The sequence below is a fragment of the Solea solea genome, chromosome 3, assembly GCF_958295425.1.
Source record: "Solea solea chromosome 3, fSolSol10.1, whole genome shotgun sequence".
NCBI classification, from domain to species: domain Eukaryota; kingdom Metazoa; phylum Chordata; class Actinopteri; order Pleuronectiformes; family Soleidae; genus Solea; species Solea solea.
Genome location: NC_081136.1, coordinates 36,612,074 through 36,624,083, shown reverse-complemented (window position 1 = coordinate 36,624,083; position 12,010 = coordinate 36,612,074). Strand labels below are relative to the sequence as shown.

The following is a 12,010-nucleotide window of genomic DNA, read 5'->3' as shown; positions in this document are numbered from 1 at the left end:
ATTTATAACAAACTTTTTAACACCATTTTCTTCAAATAATAGCTCCCATTGAGCCAAATATTACAAATAAAAGGTTCTATTATTGAAATAAGAGCAAAGAAAGAAACTGTAGGGGGCGCTAACACACACAATCACAAGGTTTCATCATTGTGGACGTTCTGTCGTCACGTGACACTGAACAATAACATCTGTGTCACATGATCACGTCTGTATCTCACTGTGAGACAGACGTTTACTGTAAACCACTCATTCTCACACACCAAAGTCCAGAGAGAAAACCAGTGACACACACACACACACACACACACACACACACACACACACAGGAGGTGTTGATCCACTGCTGCCTCCATCACTGAGTTCAAATGTCTTATTTTGCCAATTCGACTTCTAAAGTCCTACATTTGGATTAACGTCAGTGACACACAGTGACCACACGAGGCAGCAGAGGACCAGCAGCTCCTGTGTCCCTGCCTTCTAAAATCCCTGATTTTTCTCCATGGGGTTTGGTGTGGGAGAGTGTGGGAGAGTGTGGGAGAGTGTGGGAGAGGAAACTGGATCTGATTCATGAACATCTCTCATTAAACACTCGTTCTTCTTCTCTCTGTGCTTCATGTTTCAGCGTCTGATACTGAGCAGGATGCGGCGCTGAAACTTGACAAGGAGCGAGCGGAGATCGTCGCCAAATATGACAAAGTACGTCTTTCATTATATATTATATAAGTATTGTGTGTGTGTGTGTGTGTCAGTGTGTCCAGCTCGTCATTTGCCAATGAGTCTTTATAATTTAGTTCAGTCTGCATCATCGAGCTGCTTCATTAAGACTCAAGAGACCATGAGTGTGTGTGTGTGTGTGTGTGTGTGTGTGTGTGTCATTGAAATGCAAATGTCTTGGTCTTTTGTCAGTGTTGATTTTCACAGATAAAAAAATCACAGATTTTTGTGGAAACTGCAAAGATTTTTAATAATCTGTGACTTTTATTTCGGTGAATTTCTTGTAAGAAAATTCTTATTTTTCCAGATTTAAATATAGACTTCATTGTTCTCAAACGTGTATTTTTCCTTTTATTATTATTATTACACACTGACTCACACACTTTATGGATTTAACGTGTTTTGTTTTTGCTGAGTGAAAATCTAAAATCCTTCCACATGTGGTCGTCATGGCGACCTGTGAAACCACACACACGACCTTCAGCGTCTGCTCTGCTTCTGCTTCCGATGATCTGAGTTGCCATTTTCTGTCTCCACATTGAATATAAAAGTGCTTGAAACAATAAAAGCTGTTGTCAGGTCACAGGTTAAGTCTTAATGTAATCTTCTTTGTGTTTTTTGTCTTCAGGGTAAAGAGGCGACAGTGGAACCGTGGGAGGACACAAACTTCCACCTGTACAAGGTCGTCGACCGCTTCGGCTTCGTTCAGTAAGAACAAACTCCTCTTTACTTACACTGAACAGAAACAGCAGCAGCAGGACGGACGGAGGCAGAGTGTGTTTGTGGTTTTAGTCGAGAAGCTGCGGCGCTTTTAAACTTTCAAACTTTCAAACTCTTAAACTCACTCCTGTTAAAAAAACTTACTGATTTGTTCCTAGCGGCAGAAAACGTCCCCTTCCCAAAAACATTGTATATTCATATTTTTCCACTTTAAATGAGTCAGTCTTTTCAAGCTACTTCAGCCTGAAATATACATATCACATTTTACTAATGTTTTTGGAATTTTAACCCTTTAAAGGACATTATCTTTTCACAAAATATTGAAAAAAACTACAATAATTTCCATAAAATACATTTCAAGGAGAATTTGATAATAGTTATTATTCAACCCTGGGATGGCTCAATGATTATTTTGATGCATTGATATTTTTTTTGCAGTATCAGATTTTTTGAAAAACTGTCTGATTGGTTCCTAGAGGCAGAAAACGTCACCTTCCCAAAAAACTGCTGTAAAAACATTATATATTCAGATTTTGTCCCACATTAAATGAGTCAATCTTTTAATCAAGAAATAATAAAGTGAGTCTTTTTCCTGTTTTTTCTTTTGTAAAATAGTAAATGTGAAAGTTGATGATGACAAACAATAATAGTTATATTTTAGCTTCTACACAGACACACACACACACATGTTCAGGTATCATGTCATAAGCAGGACAAGGAAACTCTTGAGATTACCATGAAAAAGAAATAGATGAAAGATTAGATTAGAACATTAGTTTAATTTCTGTGTTGAAAGATTTGATGAAATAACACAAGTTTCATTTATGTTTGGTTAAATATCAAAGTTTAAACACATGAACAGTTATTTCCTGTTTCTTTGAATGAAAATAATGTGAAAAGCTTTTTTTATTTGTTCACAAACGCGAGGATTATTTTAAAAATAAACAAGTTTATCTCGTCTTTTTTCTTCTCAGTGAAAATGAACTTCCATCGTACGACTCGGTGGAGGAGAAGGTGAGCGTTTTTAAATCATAATAAAAAATTGGTTTGAACTTCTAGGTTATTTTTTGGGTGCAGTGGCCCTTTAAGCGTTGTGTTTAATATTAATTTATACATTATTTTTATCATAGAATACAAACGTTCACTGAACACAGACTGACTGGAAAGTGTTGTTTTTTTTTATTATAAACCTTAATGTTCTAAATCTGAGATTGAAATATTCCTCTGTAAATTACATGAAAGTTTAAATGTTTGTTTTTCATTTTCTTTCTTCTTCTTCTTTTCCTCCGCGCTGCAGCAAAAACACGTGGAGGTGGAGAGAACGGGGAAATGGCTGAAGATGTTGAAGAGTTGGGACAAATACAAGAACAGTGAGAAGGTGAGTGAGTGAGTGAGTGAGTGAGGGGCGTGACTGCCCCCCTGTGGACAACAACGAAAAAACAAGGAGACATTTTATTCTGCGTCATTAAAAAAAATCTACAGAATATTATTATTATTTTTTAAATTGGATTAAATCACAACTTGAACTTTAAATAATAATGTTTTATTATTTATTTTTATTTAATTTATTTTTTAGATTTGTGAATCATCTCTTTTTCTTCTTTATATATTTTTTAGTCTGGAAAACGATGATTTTAAAAAACAAATCAATAATTTCTTTAAAACGAAACACAGAAACAAACTCTACTGAATGAGCTGAATGTGAGACGATCTACTTCCTGTGTGCAGTGAAGAGGCGAGGTCATGTGACTCTGTGTGTGTGTGTGTGTGTGCGTGTGTGTGTGTGTGTGTGTGTGTGCGTGTGCGTGTGCGTGTGTGTGTGTGTGTGTGTGTGTGTGTGTGCAGTTGGCTCGGCGAGTGTACAAAGGGATTCCTCTGCAGCTGCGAGGAGAAGTCTGGAGTTTGTTGTTGGATATTCCAAAAATCAAAGAGGAGAAGAAAGATTTTTACGAGGTAAAAAAAATGTTTAGTTTTGATTCAAAAGTTTGTCTTAAATAAAATCATCAGTTTTAGTTTCAGAAAAACAAAGAGATGAGAAAATAATGTCTTATTGAATCGAAAGTTTTTGTTCGTGCTTGATGATAAACTGCCGTTTGTGTTTCTTATAAAAATGTTTAATATCTTCATGTCAAGTATCTTAAAGTTTCGTTGTTGTTGTTGACGCAGAAATTAAAATCCCGAGCCAGAGGAATCTCTCCGGACGTGCGACAGATCGACCTGGACGTGAACAGAACCTACAGAGATCACATCATGTTCATGCATCGCTACGATGTCAAGTGAGTTCAATCGGCAGCACTTCTACTGCCCCCTATAGGCAAAGAAATAAATGGATGTGTTTTTCACCTTTTTCTTCTGATGAAAGTTTGATGTGAAAGTTTGTTTGTTTGTTTGTTTGTTTGTTTGTTTGTTTGTTTGTTTGTTTGTCTGTCAGACAGCAGGCTCTGTTCCACGTCCTCACTGCTTACTCCATCTACAACACGGTGAGGAAACCTGCACACGTTACTGTCTCATTACTGTGTTGATTAATATTCACATGTGTTTTAATTGTTATTATTGTGTAATAATTGTGATAAATGTGTAGTAATTGTGTTATAATTATTATAAATGTTTAGTAATTGTGTTATAATTGTTATAAATGTGTTATAATTGTTATACATGTGTGGTAATTGTGTTATAATTATTATAAATGTTTAGTAATTGTGTTATAATTGTTATAAATGTGTTATAATTGTTATACATGTGTTATAATTGTTATACATGTGTTATAATTGTTATACATGTGTTATAATTGTTATACATGTGTTATAATTGTTATAAATGTGTTATAATTGTTATACATGTGTTATAATTGTTATAAATGTGTTATAATTGTTATACATGTGTGGTAATTGTTATAAATGTGTTATAATTGTTATACATGTGTAGTAATTGTGTGTAATCTTGTGTAGGAGGTCGGTTATTGTCAGGGAATGAGTCAGATCACAGCTCTGCTGCTCATCTACATGAACGAAGAAGACGCTTTCTGGGCTTTAGTGAAACTGCTGTCAGGACACAAGCACGCCATGCACGGTAACACACACACACACAGTGACACACACACACACAGTGACACACACGGTAACACACACGGTAACACACTTCTTCTTCTTCTTTTCTTTTCTTCGTCTTCAGGTTTTTTCGTTCCTGGTTTTCCAAAGTTGATTCGTTTCCAGGATCATCACGACCGGATCCTGAAGAAGATGATGCCCAAACTCAAACAACACCTGGTCAGAAACAAACACACAAACACACAAACACACAAACAAACACACACACAAACACACAAACATAAACTAAAACATGTGTTTCACTCATTCAATTTGTTTTCAGGACAAACAGGAAGTTTTCACCAGTCTTTACACCATGAAGTGGTTTTTCCAGTGTTTCCTCGACAGAGTGAGTTCACCACAACTACACAACAACAATTACACAAAAACTACACAATAACAACAATTACACAACAACAACTACACCACAACTACACAACAATTACACAACAACTACACAAAAACTACACAATAACAACTACACAACATTACACAACTACACAAAAACTACACAACTACACAATGACAACTACACAACAATTACACAACGACAACTACACAACAATTACACAACTACACAAAAACTACACAACAATTACACAACAATTACACAATGACAACTACACCACTACACAACAATTACACAACTACAACTACACAACAATTACACAATGACTACACATTTACATCTACACAACGACGACTACGCAACAACTACACAACGATGACTACACAACAATTACACAACGACGACTACGCAACAACTACACAACAATTACACGACGACTACACAACAATTACACAACAACTACACAACAATTACACAACTACACAACAACAACTGCACAACGACAACTGCACAAAAACTACACAACAGCAGATCATGTGTTAAAGTGGACAAAGTTATAGTTTATGGTCTGTGAGCCACCGTAGTTCACTGTCAAAGATGTTTGATGGGAGTTGACGTCAACATAAATGTTTTGCAGCTGAAGTTTGTGTGTTTGTTTGTTTGTTGGTTTGTGTGTGTGTTTGTGTTTAGACTCCGTTCACTCTCACTCTGAGGATCTGGGACATTTACATCCTGGAAGGAGAAAGAATTCTTTCTGCCATGAGTTACACCGTCCTCAAACTGCACCGCAGTAAGAGCCACAGCTCACACACACACACACGCACGCACACACACACATATCTGTAACCTGTGTGTGTGTGTGTGTGTGTGTGTGTGTGTAGAACACCTGATGAAGTTGTCCATGGAGGAGCTGGTGGACTTTCTTCAGGTCACTTTGTCCAAAAACTTCTTCCTGGAGGACGACGTGGTGATCGAGCAGCTGCAGGCGTCTGTGAGCGAGCTGAGGAGGAGCAAGCTGGAGCTGCCTGCTCCAGGTGATACACGCACACGCACACGCACACACACACACACACACACACACACACAAGCTGGAGCTGCCTGCTCCAGGTGATACACGCACACGCACACGCACACGCACACGCACACGCACACACACGCACACACACACACACACACAAGCTGGAGCTGCCTGCTCCAGGTGATACATGCACACGCACACACACACACACACACACACACGCTGGAGCTGCCTGCTCCAGGTGATACACACACACACACACACACGCACACACACGCTGAAGCTGCCTGCTCCTGCGTGATACACACACACACGCACACACAACACGCACACACACACACACACACACACTAACCTCAACCTTACCTTAAAACTTATCCCCACAAGGAAGACAAGTCTCCATAATGTGACTGTGTGAACAGGTTTAGGTCCCCACAACATTAGTAATACACACACACACACACACACACACAGCTTCTTAAATGTGAATATTTTCCCTCCATAAACAAAGAAATCTTTAAGACTTTCAATTCTTCATTTCCAGGTTTTTTTCTGAACTAAAACCTTAAATCAATAAATAAAGATGAGTGATGAATGATCTCGTTTCTTTCTTTTCTCTTTAATCTTCTTCTTTTTTCTTCTTTTTTCTTCTTCTTGTGTCAAACGTTTTTTTAGCAAACACCAAAAGTGTGACAGTGAGCGGCGGAAATCTAACCTGCAACACTAACCGGTGAAGTTTTCCTCCTGAGCGCTCATGTCTCTGTCCATCTGTCCTCTGGTTCTGTCTGTCCACCAGTCTCTGGTCTCGTGTCTGTCCTCTGGTCTCTGGTCTGTCCTCTGTCCTCTGGTCTCTGCAGCTCTGGGTTAATCTGTGTCTCTTCTTGTTTCTTTTTGTTTGTTGAACTCAGATCAGATTTTGTCTTCACAGTGACAGTCTGCCCTCTGGTGGCCAGTGTCAGACACTGCAAGAGAACCTGTATTTGGACAAATGTGTCAGTTTTGATCATTTTGACACTATTTTCAGTCGTGTGTGTAACTGAAAATAAGACTTTACTTTACTTTACTTTTCTGTTTATGATGAAACCTGCGGCTTCTGTGACACTGAAGCCGCTTATTTCATCGTGTGTGTGTGTGTGTGTGTCTGTCTGTCTGTGTGTGTGTGTCTGTGTGTGTGTGTCTGTGTGTGTGTCAGTCACTGACTGATGAACAATCGTCTTTTATTCATAAAGTCAAATTTATGTCCTGGATCAGTCCTACAGCACTTCCTGTTCCTCCAGCTGCTGCTTCCTGTTTGATCACACTTTAACCTTCACAGTCCGACATCATCATCATCATCATCATCATTGTCACTGTTTCCTAATGTTTTTGCTCTTCCTGTCTTTATTTCTGCGTGACGTCTGAGGTCGTGACTGTGCTGTGAGCGCCACCTGCTGCTGAGACGCAGACGCTCATTCTCAGCGACGCAGAGAAGAATAAACACGTTCACGTCTTTATTTCACTGTCTGTGAACCACTCACTCTCACACACCAAAGCCCATAGAGAAAACCAGCGATTTAAGCTCACGGGGACACAGCAGCTGCTGCTCCTCTGCTGCCTCGTGTGGTCACTTTGTGTCACTGACGTCGATCTGAACAAAGGATTTCAAACCTCGAATTAACATGTGAACTCAGTGATGGAGGCAGCAGTGGATCAACGACTGCTGTGTGTGTGTGTGTGTGTGTGTGTGTGTGTGTGTGTGATAAAATCACTGATTTTCTCTGTGGGCTTTGGTGTGGGAGAGTGAGTGGTTTACAAACTTCAGTTTCCTGTTGTAAAGTCTGTCTCACAGTGAGATAAAGACGTGATCATGTCCTTAAAGACATCGTAGACTTAAACTGACGTAGATTTTATGAGTTAAGTCTATTGTGAAGTGATGAAAATCTGTTTTTAAATGCACCCACACCAAAGCCCACAGAGAAGATCAGTGATTTTATCACACACACACACACACACACAGGAGTCGTTGATCCACTGCTGCCTCCATCACTGAGTTCACATGTTAATTCGAGGTTTGAAATCCTTTGTTCAGATCGACGTCAGTGACACAAAGTGACCACACGAGGCAGCAGCTGCTGTGTGTGTGTGTGTGTGAGAGAGTGATGAATCTTTTGTTAAGTGGTTAAAATCCTGCCGTGTTTTCACTGAGAGTGAACGTCTGAATGATCGGTTTTTATTTTTCTGTTCAGTTTCAACATCTCAACACTCTCTCGATGTTTCCTCTGTTTCCGTGGACGTCGTCATGACGCTGGTGTTGCATGAACCCATGTCCTCGTCGTGACTCGGCACCGACCTCCGTCGACTCTGTGCTCGTTTGTCTCTAACGTGTTTCCTGTGTTTCCAGGTAAAGACGACGAGTTTCCCACGAAGCCTCTGGGTCAGCTTCCTCCTGACCCGACCGCAGCTGCGCCAGTCAACCACGTGGCCAACGGTCAGAGCCACGCGGAGCCGGCCGATCCGCCGCGGAACCCGAGTCCAGGGGCGGACGCTCAGCGGGACGCTCGTCCCCCGAGTCGCTCTCGCCGGGACTCCATGGAGAAATCGCTGCGTCAGCGTAAGGCGGACAGACGGGACGGTCATTCCCGGGGGTCGGCGGAGATTCCCAACGGGCAGCAGAAATCCATGGCAACCACACCTGAGAGAGGAGAAGCTCCGCCCACAGCGGACGGAGGGAAGCCTCCGAGTCACCACAACTCCAACGCCGTCCCCCACAGAGACTTCGCCCCCCGCTGGTTCAAACCGTCCGACACCAAACTGGAGGCGGTCAAAGCGGCGGCGTGGGAGCGGAGCCGAGCGGCGTCGCCGGCTCTTTCCAGCTCCGATGACGCCGCGCTCGCCCACCGCCGGCCGCGCGGCAGAGGCTTCGTCACCGGCGCCGACCGAGGCTCCAACGCCTCACAGTACGACAACGTGCCGGGAATACCCGAGCCGGAGTTTGAGATCCTGGAGCTGGAGCGGCCGCTGTCCAGAGTGAGGACGCCTGTGAACGCGTCGCCCGTCCACCAGAACAGCCCAAACCGCGGACCCAACCTCGCCGGGAACGCCGTCTCTGCCGCGCCCAGGACCACCAGACAACAACTGCCTCCTCCGCTTTCCCACAACAGTCCACCGGGGGGCAGCAGCCTCCCTCAGTACCAGACTCCTCTGAGGCAGCCATCACCAAACGGGGCGGAGCTGCCCGTCCTGCACCCGGCCTACGGCGCGAACGTGGACCACAGAGCCGACGTCAGACTCTATGCTCCGCCCACCAGGTTCTCTCCGCCCTCCAACGCGGTGTACACTGAACAGATGTACGCGACCACGCAGCGACAGCCCGACAGATTCTCCCCAGAAAAAGCTCTGATGAACAACTCCTTCGCCACGTACCGCAGGGCGCTACCGCCAGGCTCCGCCCCCAGAGGCAGACGCAGGTCGCCGCCAGAACAAGCGCTGCAGCTGGAGACTCGGGGAAGCTCCGCCCCCGTCTACCTGCAGCAGCTCATGTCCACCGCGCAGGTCTACGCGCACAGAGGGAACTACGTGACAGACGGGGGGCAGCAGCGAGTCATCGACGGGCACGTGTGGGCGTCACCGCCGCAGGACAACGAGTTCCCTCCCCCTCCGGCGTCCCCGGGCGGAATGCCGCGCTCGCCGAGTTTCCAGCAGGCGCAGATGTCGCCGCTCAGAGAGTTCACGTTCCCCGCCGGCGCCGACAACCTGACTTGCTATGGGACGCCCGTCCTGCAACAGCAGCGCCCCCCGCTGTTCGGAGGACAGCACTACAGGCACGCCCAGGAGGCGTTCGCCCTGCAGGAGTCCATGCTGCTGTGAGCGCACGCGCACACACACACACACACACACACAAACTGACCTTTAGTCTCCGACACTGTGGTGAAGACGAGGAAAATAAACTGACTGAAGATTTAATTTTATTTTTGGATGTAAATCTTTAATGAGACGTGACAGTACATATATCTATGTATTTACATAGATATATGTATATACATATATGTATATACGTATATACGTATATACGTATATATACGTATATGTATATGTACAATATATATGTATGTGTCTATATACAGATATATATATATATATATATCAGAGTCTGCCGTGTACAGTGGAGTTTTGTTAATATGCTGAATTGTTGTAAGTAGCAGGAGAGTTTTTTAATATGTTACTGACAGATATTTACAGTGTAGAAGTTTGACTCTGTTTATCTTTGTCAATGTTAGATTTTCTAAGAAAAAAAAAAGAAAGGAAGAAGAAGTGAAAACTTTACCCGACGACACGATGAGAAGTTTAACTTTGTTCATTTCAAATCGCGTCCACTGTAGAGCGACAGGGTTTTTATTTCTGTTTTTTTTTAACTTTTCCTCCTGATTTAAAAAAAAGGGATAGTTCGGCTTTGGTTTTGTGATGAACCGACAGACACGGACAGAAACTCGTCTTTATCTCACTGTGAGACAGACTTTACAACAGGAAACTGACGTCTGTAAAGCACTCACTCTCCCACACCAAAGCCCACAGAGAAAATGAGTGATTTAAGCTGGCGGGGACACAGGAGCTGCTGCTCCTCTGCTGCCTCGTGTGGTCACTTTGTGTCACTGAAGTCAATCCAAACGAAGATGTCAAACACTGAAGTGACAAAATCAGACATTAGAAGTTAGTGATGGAGGCAGCAGTGGATCAGCAGCTCCTGTGTGCTGTGATGTTAAAATCACTGATTTTCTCTGTGGGCTTTGGTGTGGGAGCGTGAGCGGTCAAACAAACCTGAACTGTCCCTTTAAATTTCACAGTTGAAGAACAGTACACTGAGTATTGACACATGTGTAAAGCCAGCATCATTTCTGGTTTCATCTGGTTTGCGTTGTAACCACAGGTAACACGTTTACTTTGATTATTTTTATTATTATTGTTTTAATTTGCTGTACTGTAGTTTAACCACATCTCAAGCAGAAACACACAGATTATAGAACTAGTTTCAGTACAAGTTCACGTCTTAATTATTGTCAACACTGTCAGATGAACTACTGCTCAGCTGCTGTCTCACACACACACACACACACACACACACGTTCCCTGTTATCATTATTATGACTATAATTACTCTGACTCTTATTATTCCTGCTTATACTCTGGTTAGTGTTCGACTACTGTTGTTCTTTACATTCCATAATTTATCTTTGTTGTTTCTGCTCAGCGACTAATCTCAACAAACATTCTGACACTTTGCTTAATAAAAAACGAGGAGGTTTGAAAACGGATCTTTGTCTTTACTTTTCTATCATCGTGTGAATGAAAATCATTTTTAACTCCATGTATCATGAAATGAATAGAAAATTCAATTAAAGCTGTGAGCAGCATTGTGCAGGCCCTGCCAGCAGGTGGCGCTATGCCCTTGACTGAGTTTTGTGATGCTGATGTTTTCTGGTCGAGTCTCTTGTGTCACGTTTGAAGTTTCGAGCAGATCAGTCAATGTACGGCCAAGTTACAGCCCACTTCCTGTTTCGTGGCGAAATGTGCGAAATTCCAACGGTTGCCATGGCCACGCCCTTTTGAATCTGCGAGACCTTTCGGTAACTTTTCGTCTTTGATGTTTTCGCTACAAATTGACGCAGTTGTTCTTTTTAACGTTGGTACGATTATCGCGCTCAGACGATTCTGTGTCTGCGTGTGTCTGCGTGTGTCTGCGTGTGTGTGTCTGTGTGTGTCTGCGTGTGTCTGCGTGTGTGTGTCTGCGTGTGTCTGTGCGTGTCTGCGTGTGCGTATCTGTGTGTGTGTGTGTGTGTCTGCGTGTGTGCGCGTGTGTGTGTCTGTGCGTGTGAGTGTCTGTGTGTGTGTCTGTGTGTGTGTCTGTGTGTGTGTGTCTGCGTGTGTGCGTGTGCGTGTGCGTGTGCGTGATTTGATGATCAGGTGAGACGACGAGTTTATAATCCCAACTTTTATTGATTTCTACAATCAGTAAACTAAGTATAAAGCACAGAGCCTTAATAAACCAATCATTTACACTTAACCATGAATCATTTACACTTAACCATGAATCAAATACACTTAACCATGAATCATTTACACTTAACCATGAATCAAATACACTTAACC

At 42.7% G+C, this 12,010-nt stretch overlaps 1 protein-coding gene across 3 annotated transcripts in view; it reads left to right on the top strand.

Annotated features, from left to right (window-relative positions):
* The window catches only part of usp6nl (USP6 N-terminal like), a 30,830-nt gene extending 20,911 nt beyond the window's left edge, over window positions 1-9,919 (top strand). For 2 of the 3 annotated variants that reach the window (XM_058623862.1, XM_058623863.1), the window contains exons 2-14: window positions 623-696; window positions 1,343-1,422; window positions 2,409-2,448; window positions 2,732-2,812; window positions 3,280-3,387; window positions 3,601-3,710; window positions 3,866-3,914; window positions 4,383-4,503; window positions 4,606-4,700; window positions 4,804-4,869; window positions 5,560-5,659; window positions 5,751-5,903; window positions 8,268-9,919. In XM_058623862.1, coding sequence (XP_058479845.1) covers window positions 623-696; window positions 1,343-1,422; window positions 2,409-2,448; window positions 2,732-2,812; window positions 3,280-3,387; window positions 3,601-3,710; window positions 3,866-3,914; window positions 4,383-4,503; window positions 4,606-4,700; window positions 4,804-4,869; window positions 5,560-5,659; window positions 5,751-5,903; window positions 8,268-9,733 — 2,543 coding nt within the window. In that variant the 3' untranslated portion in view covers window positions 9,734-9,919. The remainder of the gene's footprint in view (window positions 1-622; window positions 697-1,342; window positions 1,423-2,408; window positions 2,449-2,731; window positions 2,813-3,279; window positions 3,388-3,600; window positions 3,711-3,865; window positions 3,915-4,382; window positions 4,504-4,605; window positions 4,701-4,803; window positions 4,870-5,559; window positions 5,660-5,750; window positions 5,904-8,267) is intronic. The other variant, XM_058623864.1, reaches the window with a different exon arrangement.
* The last annotated feature ends 2,091 nt before the right edge of the window (window positions 9,920-12,010 follow it).